The following is a 21,794-nucleotide window of genomic DNA, read 5'->3' as shown; positions in this document are numbered from 1 at the left end:
TATAGTAGTGGAAGGGCATCCTTCAGCGCTTCTTGGTAATGAGTTGTTGGGCAAGGCCGATGTGGCTACGTATTTTAGCTTGAGCTGGTTGGTTTGGCCCCGAATTGTATTGTTGAGGGATAGGTTTTGATTCGATCGTTATTGAACTTGTTAGTGGATACTGGGGAGATCTATGAGTTGCTTTTTCGTGCTGTGCAGACGTTATGATTTGTTTGGTTAAATGGGCCCATGTGGTGCGGTTCGATTGGGGATTCATAGTGAAAGTCCGAGCGGGAAGAGTAATTGGTGTTGCTCGGTAAATGGAGGTATTGGTTATGACCTATCGGGTTGCGTATCGTAATGTTATTTGTTTCAAACCGTGGGTGTATAAATTGCTTGGTTTCAGACATCAAATGGTGCATGGCTGTCGATTTTGGGCATAGTGACTTGAGGCGTTTCCATGTGTAACAGTGGTTGATTAGGGATCCATGCATTGTAAGCGAGGCCACGTGGAGATATGACCTTCTCGGGGTAGATTCAGGTGTTGTCTAATTTCTATGATGTGAGGCGGAGTCCTAGCTTGTGGTTGTATGGTACTGATTGAGCTTGAGGTACAACTCTTTCGTTTTGAGTCCATATTTCATGGCTTTGAGTCATGCTTCAGACCGTTTCTTATATTGGCTGCGCGTATTATGCAAGTTGTTGGGCTTAGGCCTGTATTGAGGTGTATAATCAACTCAGAGTGGTGGTCTGTTGGATTCGAGGATGAATCGTTGGGTTATTAATGAATACGAACGGATTGATTTAGCTTGTTTGGGAGGATAATTCGAGGTTCGGCTTCGGAACTGTTGATGTATTAGTCAAAACAGGGGGAAGTGGCTTTCGTGAATGGTTGATTCTGAGGAATGGTTACGGTTTATTGCGTGTTTCATTTTCGTTGGCAAGCAATATGAAAGTGTTGGATAAGAACCTCAGTTGATAAGAGGTTTCCTACCGGTATTCGGGTTGTTGTGGGCAAACTGCTATGGATAGAAAGTTTTATTCGTTTCGACGTATTTTGGGTTATGTTAGTGGTATCATATGATTGCACCTGAAGGTCTGCGGGTATGGGTTTTTACAGTTGGTTCGGGCTTATTCTGAGTATAGATGTGAGGTTCTGATTTTGGTGTGTGATTTTCGGAAAGTGCCAATGTGGTTCTATGGTTTCATGACTAGATGGATTTGTGAAATTTCAGCTATGTTGTGGTTATGGACACCACGAGATAGGGGTTGGATGTGGGGATCACCCCGGGTATATGCTTGGTAAGGTCATTCCAGCTATTGGTTGGCTTCTAGGACACTTTGGGTACGCGCGACGACGAGCGTTTGTTTAAGTTTGGGGAGGTGTGAACGACCTGACCCGTCGCTCAGGAGTTAACTGCCCCGTTTTCCCCCATTCTGTATGCTTCTTCAAGTTCATTATCAGTTTTGGTGTGTTAGAGTTGATTTGGATTGGTTTTTGGTAAAGAAAAGAGACACTTAGTCCTCTTTAAGGAAGGCTGTTTTGGAAAAGTCAACCGGATGTTGAACTATTGAGTTTAGAGGGTTCAGATGGCGAAATTTCCGGTGATCTCGTGTTAGCTTCGGGGGATGATTTTGTGACTATAGGAGTGTGCTCAGTAATTGATTTTGGAGGTCCGGTGTAGAATTAGGCGCTTGAAATTGGCGAAGTTTAGTATTTTGGCGAATTCCTGGTTGATAGGTGAGATTTTTTATTCGAGGGTCGAACATGGATTTCCGAGAGTTGCTGTACTTCGTTTAGGGGTGATTTTGGATATGTTTGTGCAAAATTTCAGGTGATTCGGCAGGTGATTTGGTTGGGTTTGATCGAATGCGAGTTTAGTGACGACCCAACCCGTCGTCTCATGTTATTACAGGCCGTTTCCCCCCATTTATTGCCTTTTCTTTGATTTTAATTCTCAGCAACGGGTTTTGAGTTAGAGTTGAATTGAATTGGTTTGGGCAGGAAATGAGACACTAGTCCTTCTGTAGGAAGGGTTTTGGTTTGGAAAGTCAACCGACGTGTGACTTATTAAGTTAGAAGGCTCGTGTGAAATTCTGGTGATTGGTTAGCTTCGGGATGGTGATTTTGTGGACTTTAAGAGTGCGATCGGAAATTGAAACTTTATGAGGTCCGGTGTAGAATCTAGGCTTAATTGGCGAAGGTTGAATTTTGGCGAATTCCGGTTGGTAGGCTGGGATTTGATCCCGGGGTCGGAAATGGAATTCCTGAGAGTTGCTAACTAAAATAGTCAAATATAGAATAAAGTTACCATATACTATTGACATTTATTAGCTTGCCACTTGGCTTAACCATAATGTCAATTATATATGGTAACTTTCTTGCTTTAATTTATACTCCCTCCGGTCCCAAATAAGTGATTTTTTGGCCTTTTTTTGTGGTCCAAAATAAGTGATTTTTTCAGAATTCAAGAATAAATTAATTAATTTTTTCCTACATTGCCCTTGGAGTAAATAGTGTTGGAGTGTGTGTTAGGAGTATTTATTTGAAGAGATAATAGAGGTTAATATGGTCAATTTTATTGCTAATTAATGTTAAAAGGTGAATTTCTTATTCTGTGTGAAAACAGCTAAAAAATCACTTATTTTGGTTTTCTTAATAACACTATGCGGATTCTGAATGATTTTCTTCACATTGCTTGTTACATTTTAGTAAAATATGTAAAAGTTAGGTACAGGAAATATTACATGGAATATGAAGAATTAAGAAAAGGTATTCAAAATTACACAAAATTGTCACTTTTCCAGTTCCAAGTAGATCTGCACCAAAGCAATTTTCCTTTTCTTTTTTTTTTTTTAATCCAAACGCCAAACCTGCAATCAGCAATGTCATTATGAGTCACTAGCAATCAATAGAAATACCCTTAAATATAGCTAAACAGATGTGCATTTAACCTGAATTTTTCCATCAGTAGAACCAGCAAATATCATTTCTCCATCTTTATCCACAGCTAAAGATGTATTTTTAGTCTGTCCACCACTTTTCATCTTAATGGAAGTGATCTTTGTAACTCTTTCTTGGAGCCATACCTCTATGGTGCCAGATTTTGTGGCGGAAAATATGAAATCGTTGTTTACTGCTAGTCGTTGGATGTCTGAACAGGTTGAAAGTGATCCAATGACTGCCTTGCTAGGGAGAGAAAATACCTTCACGAGCACGTTCATTGGATGATAAACAGAAATCATATCATCCTCAAATATTTTTATGTGAATAAAATAAAGTTGCTACGAATGATAAAATGTGTATTTATACCTTTCCAGATATTCCATCAACTAAGGAACCACCAGCAAACACAACATTCTTTAGGACTTGAAGGGAATAGATATTCTGTTTTCCTAATAACTTCTTGGCACCAGCATAAAATGTTGTTGATGTTTGAGAGCTTAAGTCAACTTCCTGCCATTAGTTTGTTATGTTTATCAAACTTAACCGAGAATTGGCAATATTCTTTGTTTTCCAATCAAGAATGTGAGATCAACACAGAAACTTAGGACAATTTTCCCTCCTTGTTCCTATATAATCTACCCCTTGAATGCACAAAGTATTACCTGTATACTATAACCTGTGCATCCGCAATAAAGTTTATCGCCCATAATGGCGAGGCACTTGACATATTTTTGGAAGTTTACATGCTTGGGAACCCCTGACCAATTATAAACCTGCCGAGTTTGAGGTCTGGTGAGTCATTTGTACCAGGCCAAAAGTCTCATCAACATGATTTTATTTGTTTTACAGGAAAACATTAATGTATGGTTGTCTTAAATGAAGACATCTCATGTGATTTAAAAGAAATCCAGAGTGCTGACCTTAACTCCTGTCGCTTGAGATGCAAAGCATGTAAAATGAGTGTTAGCTATCAACTCAAGCACCGGCTCTTTCACATCATGAACCTGAAGACAGTGGATTTCCTCTTGATTGATAGCCCAAACCTGCAAGATTTTTCAGGAAAGGATGTCAAAAGATAATGAGGCCTTTAACTAGAAATCGGCAAATTAAGATAATATGTTCTTAGAGATCATTGCAAAAGGTTTCCTCAGCATAGTATTGTTCAAATCCATAGTTGAGCTCTGGTGCTTCCTCAAATGGAGAAAGATTATAAGGCTAAGTTATTTGCTTTCTGCCGTCTCCAGTAATTAATTTTAAGAACTAAGCATTTCTTAATCGCTTCTTCTTCTATTTTGTATGATACAGAATAGTCTTGAATCTAGGTGATATATTTTCAGACAAGGTTAAGCAGTACTTATTCTCTACTTATTGTAATAAGATCATATCTTTTATACATACTTCATTGCCAGAAGGAGAGCTTACCCGGATTGTTCTGTCCAATGAGCCACTATAAAGTTTATCACATGAAGATGAAACATAAAGGCATGTAACAGCCTTTGCGTGCTCACGCGTTTCATGAATTAACCGAGGAGGTCTTTTTCCAGTTTCCCAGACCTGAACACAGAAAGCTCAACATGTTAGATTTTTTAAAAAAAAATAGGAGACAAAAGGTATTGCCGCTACTTATTAGGAAGGCCCTTACCTTAATGGTTCCATCGGAATGACTGCTAATGAGTCGACCTCTTATGTGGAGCAGACAAAGAACTTCTCCATTCATCGACACATCCACCTCAGGACATTCAGAATAGCACCATAATTCTGCCTGCAGTTGTAACTATTAGGACCTTTAAAAGTTGGATTTCCTTATGCAGCTATTAATTATACCTATTAGCGTAGAAAACACTTACAGCATCAATACATGGAAAGTTCATCAAGGTTTTCATTATATCACTGACCACTATAGAGTACTTTTTAATTTTCCTCAAGCTTTTGTACAAACATTTGGCATATATTCCCAGTTCGTTGAGTGCACCTTATAACATAAAGACCAACCGCAAGTTATGAGTAAAATCTTAATATCCTGTTTACATACTTCCTAAGTAGACAATCCAGCCTTACCTAAATCAGTAATAAAGCCTCTCAAAGCAAGAGCTGCCAAGATCTTCTCCTCGATATTCTTTGTCGACTGGAGCATCTGTATAAATTGCTCAAGCAAGGACTTACGAGCAACATCTCTAATTCCAGTATCGGGAAAATTATAGAGCATGTGAATTAGCCATGTGGCTACAATAAAGGAAGATTTTGCTATCTCCATTGAGGTGCTCTTAAGGCATTCCTCTAAAGCTCTGAATATTAATCCTTTCTCATGGTTGCAAAGAACAAATGCTGTTCTATTTTCCCAAGAACTCAAAGCTTTTTCTTCCTCTTCCTATAAACCATGTGTTAGTTAAGATTCCTAGTTGTACAAATTACAAAATAATAAACCATAATACAACTAATATCTCAAGAACTCCGTACCATTATATTGGTGGTGTTATTTTCACCTGCCTTTTGCCTCTCTTCTTTCATCATGGCATTATATCGCTGATTAAATCCTGCAATCTTGAGTAGCCGAGCTTCAAGAAAGGACTTACCAGAGTTAGTTAGATGCCCGGAAAGAGATAACAAGGCATCAAGAGCCCTGAGCTGAGACGTGGGGAAGTCCTTTTTGTGTAGTGCTTCAATCAGTGCCTCTATCGATTCTTCCCTGTATATGCTCATTTGCCGAGGCTCAACCTGAATCAAATTTTCCTTATACATTTTTGTTCAACATAGAGTAGCTGAAAAGAACTTCAATATTAACTGGAACAGACCAGAAGGTCAAGCTGCAAAAGAAGAGGAGCAATGGTAGATTTCTGCTCCATTGAAGCCATTTGAAGACAGACAAGAAGAGTGTGCATTGTACTAAATGCTCCCTCATCCTTAATTATCTGCAGAATCTGGTTGCACAATGTTCTCCTGGAATACAATAAATTGAACAAACATTTTTCATGAGTTAGAATCTAGAGGGATTATTTTAGGGTAATATATAAACAAAAGATCAGATACATATTTAAGTTTCAATTTTGGAAACCAGATAAGCCTGTAGTAAATAAGCAAGTCAAAAGGTGATTTTATAGACAAAAATTTGAAAGAATAAAGTCATGTTTGTTTTAAGTACCTGTTTAACAAAACTAACTCATAAAGAAGTTCTATGCATGTGCCTTTCACGCTATCGCTTCCTGTGTGAATTAACTCAAGAACAGGAGAGAACTCAATTCTACTAGCTATTGTATTTCTGCAACCCTTATCAGCCCGAATACAGCATAAAAGTATGCATACAATGGACTCTCTACCATTTTCATGGTCTAGGCACTTGAGCAAGGCAAGAATACCATTTCCTGATATAATCTGCATAGCATTGAATGATCGATCGCTCTCACCTCCTCCAGTAATAATTTGCTCGAGCAACACAACAGCAGCATCCTTTGGTCCTATTATGAACTGAAAATCACTAAAATCCTCACTTCTGTTTGAGATAATCTGAGTAAGAGAGGGTACAAAATTATGAGCCGAAAGTTGAGAGAATGATGGCCTGAGTAGGTAAATAAGAACCGCTGCTTCAGCAAGACCATCTTTTAATAAAGTAGCTAGACATTCAAAATCTGAGTCCACACTTGTGAGGATCTCACCAACTCTATCCTCTGCATATAATAGCTCGGACAAAATATAAATTGTCGTCCTTAAAACTTCCCTCTTTTGGGAAGCTGATAATACCTCTACAAATCCATTCACTATTGTTGGTGCAGATAAGTAGGAGTGAACTCCTTGAGATTCAAGTTTCGAGTCACCCCATATCTTTGCTATAGTCAATATGGCATGTTCACATTCTTGTAAGTCCTCTGAAGTGCACAGACATGAAACATAAGGTTTTAAGCCATTGATAATTGCTTCAGTTGCTGCTTGAGAAATTACACTTGTAGGTGACATAGATACAGCTGCTCGCCTAAATCTTCGTGATCTTTGTTCGATGATTTCCTCTATGCGCCTATGATTGGGATGATTAAATGTCGGAGATGGAGTGGATTCAGATGACCTCTCTCTTGAAGAGGGAATGCTTAAATAACTTCCTGGTGTTTCAGAGTAAGAAAACTCCTGTGCTAGGTCAGGGTGCTGTTCTCTCCAAGACGTTATTAGTCGCTTCAGGACATAGTTGGTTTTAGGAAGAGTAGATGCAGATAAAGACTGCCTTGTAATGGGGCATGTTGTATTGCCTCTATTCATCCATTCTTGGATGGCTTTCCTTTCATATGTTTGACCGGTTTCAAGGGTGACGGGATCATTGAATATCTGTCCAGTTATCGGACAGACAAAATCTTTAGGTGGCCTTGATGGAGCAGTCGACTTATCCGACAATGGGAGAGAAATGCAGCTGTGACTTCCTTCATCACTACCATCCGGAGAGCTGTCATTGTTTTCAGAGATTTTTAGAAAAGGTTTTTTTCACTTTTGTCCTCTCGGCCAAAATTAATTACGGGCGCTAGCCCAAATATACAAAACATATACACTGATTATGTAAATAATATGTATATTTATGTATACTATATGTACATTTATACTTAATATACAAAACATATATGTTTACCAGCTATTATTTTTTAAGGCGGCCCAAAAATGTAATTATCCCTAAAATTTCAATCACCTCCAATATTAGAAAGTGACTTGCACTGAGACATACCCTTTTTCTAAGGATTGACTAAGGCTCCACCTTTGAGAATTTCTTTTCCCTGCAGTTTCATGCTGCTCCTGCATGTGTAAACAACTATCAGAGCAGTCCCATAGATTCAAGTCTGGGAACCACTGGTAAAAATGTTAAAACAAACATCGCATAAACATACTGTCCTTTCTTCATCCGAGTCTGCTGAGCTAATTTTTAACTCTTGGGATGAATGCAAAGAAATAGAACTCGAGGTGTCCTTAACACGTCCAGACAAGAGGCGTAACACAGGTACACCTTTCTTCGAGGGGGTATCTGATCCTTTTGGTGAAGGAGCTTTAGGGGACTCCAGTTTAGGGAAGTCCATTGAAGGGAAGGACTTAGGAGATTGTCTTTGGTTTGTATTAATTTGCTTCACTTTGGACCTGGCTTCTACATCCTTATTCACTCCACTACAATAGGATGAATTGTTTTCTTGATTCTTTTTATTCAATGTAGTGTATACATGAGGCTCAGGGTCATAATCTTCTTCATCCACCTCAGGAATTCCTTTCTGAGTATGACAAGAAAGAGCATTACTTTACTTTAATAAACACACTAGTGCAAATTATCACTGATTCATATTGTAACAAGATGTATGTAGTAAAGTTAAGGGTACAAAAAACTAACTAGTGGATCCCTAGTTGTGGAGTCCTCCTGATTCTCAGACGACGAAGAAGTCATATTCAATCTGCTAAAATCCATTGGATTAGAGAAACAAGTTGTGACATTCTCTTTTTACAGTTTTCATAAGTCATAACGAATTTTTAAACATGGAAAGCCATAATGGCAGTGCAACAGAACTGTGGTTATTGAACTAACAATTTATTCAGTGATTACAAGTTAATAAACCTGACCTTGAGGCTCTATTTGCATTCTCCTTGACTCTCAGAATAGGAGTAAATCCGGCACTCTTAGGCAATATTGGGCCAAATTTGACATAATCAGGAATTGACCGGCATACCTCATGCAATGGAGTCATCGGTGGCTCTGCGATTGGCAACAGAGGAATTGCCTTTTTTGAAGTTACGGAATCATAGTTCATACAGTCCTTATAGTATTTTGCATAAAGCCTTGTATTCTCATCCAATGACTGTCCATAAAGCTGCTCGAGTTTCTGCATTTTCTCAGCTTGATCAGGCCTTACAGAAAATATCAAAGATTCATTAAAATCATGATCAAAATCCATAGTGAAAGACAAGTCACTTGAATCAGGAATAACATCCATCACTATCCGATGTCTCTCCTCTGAGTACCACCCGACGATGGAGCTCATGTGTGGAATAAACAAAGTTTTCCATAGCTCAGGTGCAAAATCTATCCGCGAGAAGAAAGGGTCGACAGTAAACATCTCCAGTATATGAAGTACTGCATTGTGAACATTGTTTCTCAACTTCCACAAGTAAGAAAGGTTTAAATGAGCCCAAGCAGAGAGATAGAAATTAGGGACCCCTGCAGTTTTCTGATTAGAATCCAACATTGCACAAACTTGCAGCATTTTTTCCGCGTAGTCTAGTCTAGCCATCTTAGTTTCAATGTTTGATGTGTTGATTGCTTCTTCAAGGGCATCAATTCCCCAGTCCAAATTGGCTAAAACCGCTTGATCAGAGTATCGAACTTCTGTGTCTTTTTTGGTGCTCTCATCTTCAGCTGCTAACCTCTCAGCACATTGTTCTTTGTGCAAGGTTCTTTGTTCTTTATCAATAAGTCTATCTTGAATGAAACTACCAACAGATGTGATCAAGGACCTAACTATGTCTTCTTGATCCATTTCAAACCTGTAATTTCCAGCCATTGTAGAGCTCCCCTATCAAATGTGTAGTCACAGTTCTAAGCTTAAATTCAATTGGACATCATCAAAATACTTAAACTTAAAAAGGTTTCATAAGTGCATGAAAACAGGCACATTACTCAACCATAAGGGCAGCCCTGTGCACTAAGCTCCCGCTATGTGCGGGTTCCGGGGAAGGGCCGGACCATAAGGTCTATTTTACGCAGCCTTATCCTACATTTCTGCAAGAGACTGTTTCCACGGCTTGAACCCGTGACCTCCTGGTCACATGGAAACAAGCCAACAACTTTACCAGTTACGCACATTACTCAACCATATTCAGGCATAATGTCAAACAACTTGAATTCAGAAAAACAACAGAATTTAAGTGTTTGTCTCTCTACCTCCGCAGGATAGGGTTAGGAACTACAAATGATTCTATTTAATCACATTACAAGACCACCACAAATTCCTTCATTTTTCTATATAAAAAAAACTGAGGTAAGTTATTCGAAATCCTTAACACTCTCCTACACATGTAATTATTATAGGTAGACTAAAAGCTTCTTGTTCTCGATTCTTATATGGTTTTCTTAAGCTCAACAATTAATTTGTGGATCGGAGTATCTTAACAAGTTAAATGGTGAGTTTGGAGTAAATCGGTGCTAAATGATGGACCTTGATCACACACGGTGGTATTTTCAACAACTACTACTGTGTCTTAATTCTAAACAAGTTGAGACTGTCGCTCCATTTAAGCTCATCTCAATTTAATATCAAAGTATTTGATTGCTCCTTTTCTTGAATGAGAAAAATGACTAACTATTATTGTAGAATATTTACTCGTTCATTTTATACGTCACTATTTTCTTTTTAGTATGTTTCGCGTAGAATGGAATATTTATATATTTAAAATAATTTAACTTTAAACATATCATTTTATCCAATAGCCCCACACATGTTATTCATGGTTTGTTTAATATTACAGTTTCAACTGTCTTTCTTTCTTTCTTAAACTATATACCCAGTTAAATAGGTTCACATAAAATAAAATAGACGGAGTAGTGTTTGATGTCATTTATCTCAAGGTTAAGTATTTAAAAATCAATACAAGACTTCAAATTTAGACAAAAAATCACCTACTAGTTTTCAACAAAATGTAGATGGCGGTAAAAAGCTCTTATTATTTGTCATAAATCATTAGTAACAAAAGATACTTTAGATTTTGCACATATATTATTAATGAAATTATCTAATCAAAATGTTGATCTAATATGTAAATCTCTGGCACTGATGAAAAGTAAACTTCGAAAGTTAAAAAAGTTCAACGACTAGACCCATCCATCAGGTCAACAATTTGTTAAAATTTTGTCATTGCTTGCTCATTCAACTATATATACTTCCTTCAATCTCTCCGTTCCTCAAGATTTTGAACTCAAATCATTAGTAGTAAGGAACTTTAACCATAATAACTTCCACAGCTATATATGTTTCTTTTACATTCTTTCCCACTAATATTCTTATGCTTGTGCTTCCAAACCGACTCAAATATCAATAATATTATAGTTACTCACCAAATTAGGTCTCATTTTTACTGTGATACAAAAATTTAAAGCCTAGTCGATCGTATATATTAGGAAACTAAAAGTCATATTAACAATTCTTCAAAAGCTATATATATATATATATATATATATATATATATATATATATATATATATCTCAATATCAATCAATTCCATTAATATTGCCTTAGTCAACATGTTATAGTTACGTATTATATTAATTAATATATATATATATATAGTATTTTACTCCTTCCGGTCCAAAATAAGTGATTTTTTGACTGTTTTCACAACAGATTAAGAAATCCACCTTTTAACACATACTCCAACACTATTTACTTCAAGGGCAATGTAGGAAAAAAAAAATTAATTTGTTCTTGAAATCTGGCAAAATTACTTATTTGGACCACAAAAAAAAGACCAAAAAATCACTTATTTTGGACCGGACAGAGTATATTTTAAATGATTGGTCGTTTAGTAGGCTGATATAAGACAAAAAGGTATCTAATGTATTTGGTTTGTTAGTTTGGATTGTTCTTCGCTTTTAACTATTCCACGGTTTCCGTTGTTGCTTCTACATATTGATCAAGTTTAATTCTCACGTATATTCTTAGAAAATGCTCATATGATCTAAAAAAAAAAAAAACTACAGCTAATTAAATTGCATCATCGTGCCATAATTTTAATTATTATTTTTGTTTTTTTCCTTATGAATGGATAAATTATTTATCAATTGATCAAGGACCATAACTAGAAACACTTTATACATATATACTCCGTATTTGTCCAAAAAGTGTCAAAGTTTGGGTCCTTTTCTTTTCTAGATGTTCAATCCTGATTAATAGTGAACACTTCCTTGGAAATTAAACACTGTTTATTCATTAGCATGTGCAAAAATCAATTTTATGAAATAATATGAACCAAACAGATTCACAGCATCCTGCATTTCAAGTGAAAGTTGGCCAAGTTCATTAGTCAAATTCTGAAATAATTTTTGGCCAAAAAACCTTCCACCTTATTCTTTTACCGAGACCTAAAGATCGGACTCCATATATATTCCAAAATTAGTCAGAACATGTCCTTAAAAATAAAGGAGACACAAAATGTACGTGATTTGAAAAATTAGCCATACTTCTACAAGTAAATAGGAGTAAATTTACTGTATAAAAATGCATATATAAGAAAGTAGAAAGTTTGAATAGATTATCTAGTTATTCCGAAAATATTCAAAAAGAATAATTTTACAATATTCAATAACGAAGATTAATGCCTTACAATACTCAATCTTAATTAAAGATGTTCACTCGAGTGTTTTCTAACATTTACTCTCTCAATTATTTACAACACTATTTCTAGTACAAGAGAATAATCAAGACTAAGTTTTTGATTGAGATAAAAAATGAACTGAAGAAAAGCCTCAATTTATAGGGAATACTGCAAATCTTTCACATCTTTATTAGTACTATTCATGCAAACGGCCAACTTGTCTGATCTCTTTGGTAAAATGAATGAAGAAAGCATTAAGCAGGTGTCTTTTCCAAACGTGCATGTGAAAAACAAAGTGTGGCATATAAACAAAAAAAAATCTATACAATCCCGACTGTGTGTAGCAGTGTAGGCAGTCATGATAAATTTGACAAGAATTGACAAAAACTAGAAGAGTTTTGTTATGAAAATATGATAATCTTTCTGAAGAAGATTATTCATTTGGTACTCCATTGAAGTTTAGCCCAATTGAAGGTTTGTTTTGAAGATTGACAAAGGAAGCTCAAGTATGAACCAGGTTCATCTCTTGTGTGCATAAACACGGGCAAATTCGAGCATGTGGGATGCACATGAAGGAGTGTGACGACCCAATTGGTCATCACCTGTATTCCTACTCACTCTGTATTTCTGAGGCTGTGAAAGCCTCACTTGGGAGTTGCCTCGAATTTGTGTGCGCAGTCCGGGCGCGTAGCCGAAACGTTTAAATATGAATTTGCAAGAAAGATAATAAAAATTTTGATGTTTTAATTGATTAAGTTTGACTTCGGTCAACGTTTTGGGCAAACGGACCCGGACTCGTGATTCGACAGTCCCGGAGGGTCCATAGGATAATATGAGACTTGGGGGTGTGCCCGGAATCAAATTCCGAGGTCCCGAATCCGAGGAATGAATTTTTACGTGAAATTGTTTTCTGAAAATAATTAAAGAATTAGAAAGTGTTATTTGTTTAGAAGACTGTGCTGTTGGGCTCGTATTTTGGTTCCGACGCCCGGCACAAGTCTTAAATATGAGTTAAGCAATTACTGTGAAATTTGGTTAGATTTGGACGTCCTCTAACGTGTTTTGAGTTAGAAACAGTAAAATTTGATGTTTCATGGAAATTGGAAGGAAATCATGGGTCTTGAGGCCTAATTCGATGTTGTTTTGGCGATTTGATCGCACGGATGAGTCCGTAGGATGTTTTTGGAGTTATGTGTATGTTTGGTTTGGAGCCCCGAGGGCTCGGGTGAGTTTCGAGTGGGTCCCGGGAGGGTTTTAGACTTAAAAGTATCAGAAATTGCAGGTCCAGGTGTTGCAGGCCCCCAGCGCGGCCGCGGTCATTTATGCGCGGTCCGCGCTGGAAGCCGCGCGGCCGCGGTGCATTTCTGCGCGGTCCGCGTGGCTAGGTTCAGAGGGCGAGTGAATTCTAGGTCAACCAGCGCGGCCGCGCACCAAATCAGTGCGGTCCGCGCTGGAAGATTCAGAGAGGGGTCTTGGGTCCATTCAACCAGCGCGGCCGCGCACCAAATTAGTGCGGTCCGCGCTGGGTAGGTTCAGAGAGTCGTTTTCCCTTCCTTCCTCGGCGCGGCCGCGGGGCATTTTTGTGCGGTCCGCGCCGGATCTTCAGTACAGTATATAAAGTCGGGATTTTCAGTCATTTTTCATTTTTTTCAAAACCCAAAACATAAGTGACGATTTTCCAAACGATTCTTCTTCTTCAAAACGATTGGTAAGTGATTTCTAACTTATTTTCTTTACTCCTTAACATCTTTAAACATAATTTTAACTTCAAAACAAAGATTTTAATGGGGAAATTGGGAATTTAGGGTAGAACCTAGATTTTCTAAAATTGGGGGTTTTGGACCTCAATTCGAGGTCCGATTCCGAAATAACTTACATATTTGAGTTCATGGGGGAATGGGTAATCGAGTTTTGGTTCGAACCTCGGGTTTTAACCACGTGGGCCCAGGGGTGTTTTGGGAAATTTTGAGTAAAACTTTGGGAAATTTACTTTTCATGCATTCAAATTTATTCGATTAGCAGTTGTTGATACATTCAAGTAATTGTGACTAGATTCGAGCGGTTTGGTGGTGAATTCGAAGGGTAAAGCGATACTAGGGGCTTGAGTTGAGTTGGAGAATTCGAGGTAAGTGTTTGATCTAACTTTGGTTTGAGGGAATAGGATTAGAGTATTATTTGCTAATTGTTAAATGTTGAGTACGGTGTATAGGCATGGTGACGAGTATCTATACACCGGTGTCTAGCATGACCGTGAGTCCTTACTTGTGCTTGTTTGGGAGCTGTAGTGACTCTTTCTTGTTTAATTGATGGATTCGATATAATGTGAACAATATGAAGAGAAAATATGAATTGTAAACTCCTTGGAGCGTTGGCTCGAAATATGACACGATTAAGACGTAAGAAATGAACGAAAGAGGAAGAGATGTAATTACTCCCTTGCCGGGACGTGTAAGTTATTGTTGTTGCTCCCTTGCCGGGAGTTAACTGTTTATTTGTATTCTCCCTTGCCGGGATGGTTGAATTGATGCTTGTTCCCTTGCCGGGAAATACTTATATATTATGAAAAGGGATCGTGTGGCACGCCTACCACTTATATATTATGAAATGGGATCGTGTGGCACGCCGACCACTTATATATTATGAAATGGGATCGTGTGGCACGCCGACCACTTATATATTATGAAATGGGATCGTGTGGCACGCCGACCACTTATATATTATGAAATGGGATCGTGTGGCACGCCGACCACTTATATATTATGAACTGGGATCGTGTGGCACGCCGACCACCTAGTTATATATTATGAAATGGGATCGTGTGGCACGCCGACCACTTATATAGATTATGAGATCGGATGTGGTTTCGTGTTTACTTCTGATAAGTTGTGTTCATCTGTATTTCCCCTAAGCATGTCCCCTCCCTGCCTTAGCTGGTATTTTCTGTTGTTATTTCATTGTACTTGTATATACATATATACCTGCACAGGTCGTTTTTGGTAGGTCCTGTCTAGCCTCGTCACTACTTCACCGGGGTTAGGCCAGGCACTTACCAGCACATGGGGTCGGTTGTGCTGATGCTACACTCTGTGCATTTTTGCACAGGTCCAAGTATTGAGCAGCAGCAGCAGCATTAGCACGGGGGCGAACCTTCAGTCCAGAGAGACCCGAGGTAGCTTGCAGCCGTCCGCAGGCCCGGCGTCTCCCTTCTATCTTTACCTTTGGCTGTCATCTCATTGTACCCGAGATAAACAGATTATGTTTCTTTCATACTTTGTATGTAGAACTCCTTAGATGTTCGTGAGTATGTGACTCCAGTCCCGGGGTAGAGATATATGTGTTGGAACTTCTGTATTATCGGTCATCTATCTACATTTAAGTCTTCCGCTTATGATTTTAATTCTGTCGCCTTTATTTAATGTTGTTAATTGTTAAAAAGGAACAGGTGTTTAATGAAATTGCTAATTAAGTTGGCTTGCCTAGCTCTCATTAGTAGGCGCCATCACGACACCCGAGGGTGGGAAATCCGGATCGTGACAAGGAGGTAAGCTTAACTTGGTATAATTGATATCTCCTGATCGAAAAGGTTGCATAATTGATAAGGAGAAGGACTCCTCACTCAAAGAGAACACTATCCAAGATAAGGAAGGAGTTAGAAGTTGAGATCAACTAGAACTCTTCCACCAAGGAAGATTAGCATTAGAACTCTAGTTATTTTCTACTCTACTAACTCTATAAATCGCAGGATGTTCTAACTTTACAGGTTATGCACAAAGCAGAAGTTAAACGTGAATTGAGAGCAAAATAGCAAGGCATTTTGCAAGCAGTTCGTGTGTGATTGAAGTGTGCATACCTGAAGCTACATGAACCAGACAGAAGAACCAGTTCCAAGCGTTTGTCTTTCATTTTAGTTCAATTGTAGTAGGTGTTTTCATATTGTACCTTTCAGCTTTATCTTGAGGCAATTGGAATAGGTACTCAGAGTATTCAAGTTAGAGTTAACTTGAAGTTGTCGCAACAGTTAGAGGTTGTTTGCCACAACGGGATTAGAGTTAATCCTAGGTTTACAAAAGTGTTTTGTAAATGCAGCTTTTGGCTCAGTGATTTAGTGGACAGTTTGGGAAAATCCTACTGAGAAGTAGGTCGTGGTCTTTTCACCTTTTGAGCCAGGTGTTTTTCACGTAAAATACGTGTGTTCTTTACTTTCCGCATTTACTATTTCAGCAATAGTAGGTTAAGGAGCACTTAGAAGAACCAGGTCCTTCCATAATCAATTTAAGCGAAAAATTGGACACCACACAAATCACTCCCCCCCCCCCCCTCTTGTGTGGTATTGAAGTTAAAATATCAATTGGTATCGGAGCGGCTTAACCTTGAAGTGACTAACACCTTAGGAACAGATCAAGATGAGTGTACACTGTCGCGCCCCCTTTTCCCTCTTTGCATCAGAAAATTGGGTTTATGACATTTTGGGCATTGGACAACTCATTCCTTTTGGGAACTGGGTTTTTGCATTTGAAGAGTAACCACCTAATGATTTAGGGTGCATTAGGACACCTATAAGGTTCACTACTAAGTTTGTTTGATAACCAGAGATAGGGTAAGGGCTTGAAATTATCCTAAGGGGAAGGTGTTAGGAACCCCTCAGGATCCACTAGTGTGGTTCCCACCCAGACAGTTTTTGTGAATTTGTGAAATTTAGCAAATAGACGAGTATAGGCTCAAATAGTAGGGGATTTAAGTTTAAACACATAAGAGTTTGAAAGAGCAATTATTAAAAGGCGGATTTTGAAAAGAAGTTGCAAATGATAAGAAAAGGGGTCCTAGGTTTATTTATAATATGGATCACATCAATGCAACACCCGGTAATCACTCCTCAAAAGAGGGGCTACACGTGGTATTAGCGCACCGGTCATCATATCCATATCCATATCTACCCTTCCCACCCCGTCAAGGTGTTAAAGCGCGAATTGGTCTCGACCTCTATTGCATGCTATTACCCGTCCCATTCCTATCAGTCTCGGAGGATTTAGGACTACTATTCCTATAAGAAGGAGAATTTTAGGCTGACTCTTGGGTTTTAAAGGTAAAAAGACTAAGGCGACATTCAAAACACACAGGACTGCATATCAGGGGAGACATGTAAAACAAATAAGAGGCTCAGATATACCTCCTCAAGTAAAGCACATAATTAGCATGACTTTAAAACATATTCATGGCCAGAATTTAAAGTACTAAGACAGGGGAGTATCAGTTGTTGAAGCAGACCAATTTATTACATAGCTCAGATAAGAAGTCTGAATCAGGCCTGCCTGCTGGTTGAGATCAGTGATTCATTCCATTCGAGAAAAATGTGGTTTGGAATGTGATAGAAGACCCACAATTTTATACGAAGACAATGCTTCATGCATAACCCAATTGAAGGGAAGATTTATAAAAGGAGATAGAATGAAGCACATTTCACCAAATTATTCTACACACATGATCTTCAGAAAATGGTGACATTGATGTGCAACAAATCCGTTCAAGTTGAAATCAAGCAGATTTGTTCACCAAATCTTTTCCAACTGCAACCTTCGAAAAGATGGTATACAATATTGGAATGCGGAGATTTGGGTATTTGAAACAACGTCTTTATCAGGGGAAATAAAGTATGCACTGTACTTTTTTTTTCCCTTCCCTAGGTTTGTTCCCACTGAATTTTTCCTGGTAAGGTTTTAATGAGGCAGCTTGCATCGTATATTATTAGTGTACTTTTTTTCTTGACTAGGATTTTTTTTCCCATGGAATTTTTCCTAGTAAGGTTTTAATGAGGCACTTAATGATGACATCCAAGGGGGAATGTTATGAAAATATTATTGTGGATTCCATTTATTATTCCATTGTAAATAATCTTCCTGAAGAAGATGATCCATTTGGTACTCCATTGAAGTTTATCTCCAAGTAGCTGATGCAGGCAGGTTGCAAGCAACTCAATGAAATGACTTGCAGCAATTTCTTATTAAACATGCAGGTTGCGAGCAGCTCATGCAGACATCTTACAAGCAGCTCAAGAAAAGTCCCGCAGCTGCTTCCTTTCTTCTATAAATAGAGGGGATTTCAGTTCATTATGTACATCAGTTTGAAGTTTAATAATATATCAATCTCTCTCTATACTTGTCTTCGATTTATTACTTTACGGTTTTTATTTTATAACAAGTTTGACATTTAAACTAATTAAAGGAGAAAACTTAGGGATTTTTTCCTATCTATACCATATATGAAACCTTATTACTAAAAATGTACATATTTTCATTATTACCCGCCATGTTTATATTTTTCCTATAAAATTTATACCATTCATTAAATACCCAATATTAAGAGCTGATTCCTTCCAAATTAGGCGCCTACAAATCTGGGATAAATATTTGAATAGCTTATTCCTTCCAAATTAGGCGCCTAAAAATTTGGGACTAAATATTTTTTCATATTCACATCAGATTTGTTTCCTCCCTTTTCTGCAGGCTTCTCTTTCATCATTTTTCACGTATTTCTGTTTCTCCAATACCATTCCCATTTGAAGAATGACTCAAGAATGTGCAAAGAAGATACAGATGCTACTAGCGCCACAAACAAGAAGCTCGAAATAGTAATGAATAAAACGAGATATATGCAACAGGCCACTTCTAGGTTAACAGAAAACAACAGGGACGTTGCAACAGTGAGTAGATTTGAAGCTGGAAGAATAGAAAAATATATTGGTGAAATGAAACTATCTAAGTTAAACATCTGCTTCCAAACACAAATAAATGTTGACTACAAAATTTTCTCCTAATCTACAAAAAATCTATAAATAAACTACAAATCAGTTTACGTATATATAAAGCAGTATTATTTTGAAGGGTATCTACAAAATTACTACATTTATACTACAATTACACTACAATCTATGTTGAAAAAAGATGTTGACTACAAAATTTTCTCTTTATCTACAAAATTTCTACAAATAAACTACAAATCAGTTTAAGTATTGTATATAGTTGTATTATTTTTAAGGGTATCTATAAAATTATTACATTTATACTACAATTAAACTATAATCTATGTTGAAAAAAAATGTTGACTACAAAATTTTCTCTTCATCTACAAAAAAAAAATACAAATAAACTACAAATCAGTTTAAGTATTGTATAAAGTTGTATTATTTTTAAGGGCATCTACAAAATTACTACATTTATACTACAATTAAACTGCAATCTTATGTGAAAAAAAATGTTGACAACAAAATTTGCTTTTCATCTACAAATTTCTACAAAACTACAAATAAACTACAATTGCACCCATACTGTCACACTTATATTTTTAAGTCTTTTCACAAATTTCAAGCTACCAAAAAATTGCACGAGATCGACTAGGATTAAAAAGAAGAGAAAATGAAGAAATTGTCGATGAGAAGCTTTAAACTCGAGGAGAACCAAATAGAAGGTGAATCAAGAGTTTAGGACTGAGATATTGATTTTGCTGACTTCATCTTCTTTTTCAGATCTAGCTAGTGTTTTGATTTTGATTATTCTACATCTTGATGGTTACGGCCTTTTGAAGCTCGCCGGAGGAGGTTACAGAAGATTCATATGGCTACCCCACAAATTTACAATTGAGAATTGTCTATGTTGAAAAACAATGGGTTTCATATTGAATCTCTTTGGCTAAAAATCTGATTATAAAAAATGGATCTCATTTCTGTATTTTTTGAGAAGAAGAAGGAATGGAGAAGAGAAAGAAATGGGAGGGGGAAAATGGCGCTGGTCAGATCTTGGGAATTAAGGGGAGAGAGAAACGTGGGATATATGGACACCATTAATTAAGGAGTAAAAAACTGCCAATTAATATGCCTCTAAATTAATTATGGTATATAAATGGTAATTTGGTATGCTGAAATATAATTAACTCAAACCTTAAACATTGAGGGTAATAATGTTTCATACGTGGTATAGGAAGGTAAAAATCCCTTCAATTTAATGTCTGAAAGTTTCTTTTTCCAATATGCTTATTGGGCTTATCCAATCCAACTAGCTAGCTTAATGGGCGTGTACTAACACACTGAATACAGGGGAGATTTGCACAAATAGAAGGATTTGAGGCAACTATTTATATTTTATCCTTGTTTAGTGAAGTTTTGCAAAAATAACCCTGACATACACAACAGAAAGAATGGAAAAATTACGCTTATTCAATACCGGCTAAATTTGGTACTATCTTTATTCTACCTGTCTTGTTATATTTGTTCACAAGTTCTGTCGGGTGAGCAAATTTTGCTTGTGTTGTTAGTTTTGCCGGACAAGCTAAACTTGGTATTATAATTCATTCTACCTATCTTGTTAGATTGTTCACAAGTTTTTCTCGATGAATAAATCTTATATGTATTAATTTATTCAATTGTTTCACAGGTTTTCCTAGACAGGCTAAACTTGGTACTGTCTTTTTTTTTGGTTTCCCACCCGGTGTCCGGTACCCGGAGCCCGACTATATCCAGATTAGGATGTGGTGCAGTGGATGGGACTGCTCCTCCCTTAACCAGAGGTCTCGAGTTCGAGCCCTGGGTATGGAAAAATCCTTGGTAGGGAGCGCTTCCCCCCGAAAGGGGCCCTACGCGGCGCGAATCCGGATATCTTCGTTCTACATATCTTGATAAGTTTGTTCATAAGTTTTGCGGGATGGTCAAATATTGCATTTGTTATTCAATTGTTCACAATTTATGCCGGACGAGCTAAACTCAATATTATCTTCATTCTACTTGTCTACTTAAATGCTCACAAATTTTATTGGATGGAGAAATCTTGGTTGTGTTATTCAATTGTTCATATCTCTAATTAATTTCTTTTCAACTAGATTTCCTTGCAATGCCTATAATAGCCTCGGCATGTTAACTATCTTTCTTTTTCAATCTTCATAGTGGGAAGAAGAAACCAAACTTGTAGCTGTTAGCCTTTATTGTGGCCTTGTGGGACTAAAGAACCTTTTTGCCCAAAATAATAGAAGGAAACTGTATGGAGGAAATTAAAAACCAAGTGTCGGTGACAGTGGCATGAGGACATTAGTGGAGAATGATGTGTCACTTTACTTTTCATTGATGTACAACTTCTCTTTTTATTAGAATCAGTAGTATGCAACTCTCTGTTTCTGTGGTGGTGTAAGAGATTGGTTACTTTGAAGGTACAATAAAAAAGGCAGCCCGAAGCTCCCGTTATGTGCGGGGTTCGGGGAAGGACCAAACCATAAAGGTCTATTGTACGCAGTCTTACCCTGCATTTCTGCAAAACGCTGTTTCCACAATTAGAACCCTTGACCATCTATTGAAGGTACAATGATCTTGACAAAATGTTACATCTATTAATATATATTCATTAGCTGAGGCAGACATAAAAATGACAAAACATGTGAGGAAATTTAACATGATAGTAACCCCCACCCACAGGGCAAAGGGAAAGCTAGCAAAATTTTGCCATCTTAGATCAAGAAAAGGCTGATGATTTTTAAAGCAAAATTGCAGCTAGTCAAGTATTAGTAGGCAAGAGC

The 21,794-nt window shown here is 37.4% G+C and overlaps 1 protein-coding gene across 2 annotated transcripts; it reads right to left on the bottom strand.

Moving 5' to 3' along the window:
• Positions 1 to 2,824: 2,824 nt before the first annotated feature.
• On the bottom strand, positions 2,825 to 9,462 carry LOC109210536 (putative E3 ubiquitin-protein ligase LIN-1). Of its 2 annotated transcripts, XM_019373960.1 has the most exons (16): positions 8,498 to 9,462; positions 8,271 to 8,331; positions 7,783 to 8,154; positions 7,623 to 7,690; positions 6,066 to 7,349; positions 5,719 to 5,863; positions 5,384 to 5,641; positions 4,985 to 5,294; positions 4,774 to 4,898; positions 4,569 to 4,688; positions 4,349 to 4,480; positions 3,847 to 3,969; positions 3,589 to 3,699; positions 3,293 to 3,436; positions 2,935 to 3,186; positions 2,825 to 2,853 (listed from the first exon to the last, which is right to left on the bottom strand). In XM_019373960.1, the coding sequence occupies exons 1-16, from the start codon at positions 9,433 to 9,435 to the stop codon at positions 2,836 to 2,838; spliced, it is 4,461 nt and encodes a 1,486-aa protein (XP_019229505.1). In that variant the 5' UTR covers positions 9,436 to 9,462; the 3' UTR covers positions 2,825 to 2,835. The 2 variants fall into 2 exon arrangements, with proteins under 2 accessions (XP_019229505.1, XP_019229506.1); XM_019373961.1 differs by lacking the exons at positions 7,783 to 8,154; positions 8,271 to 8,331 and having other exon boundaries at positions 8,605 to 9,462.
• Between the last annotated feature and the right edge of the window lie 12,332 nt (positions 9,463 to 21,794).

The sequence above is a fragment of the Nicotiana attenuata genome, unplaced genomic scaffold (genome assembly GCF_001879085.1).
Source record: "Nicotiana attenuata strain UT unplaced genomic scaffold, NIATTr2, whole genome shotgun sequence".
NCBI lineage: Eukaryota > Viridiplantae > Streptophyta > Magnoliopsida > Solanales > Solanaceae > Nicotiana > Nicotiana attenuata.
Note: the sequence above shows the minus strand (reverse complement) of the source record. Positions and strands in the feature narration are given on the sequence as shown.

Coding starts and splice junctions, on each gene's coding strand:
- LOC109210536 (XM_019373960.1), bottom strand. CDS start 9,435: ATGGCTGGAAATTACAGGTTTGAAATGGATCAAGAAGACATAGTTAGG. Junction 5,864..6,065: donor GAGTTAGTTTTGTTAAACAG/GTACTTAAAACA, acceptor ATTGTATTCCAG/GAGAACATTGTGCAACCAGA. Junction 4,689..4,773: donor ACTTTCCATGTATTGATGCT/GTAAGTGTTTTC, acceptor TTACAACTGCAG/GCAGAATTATGGTGCTATTC.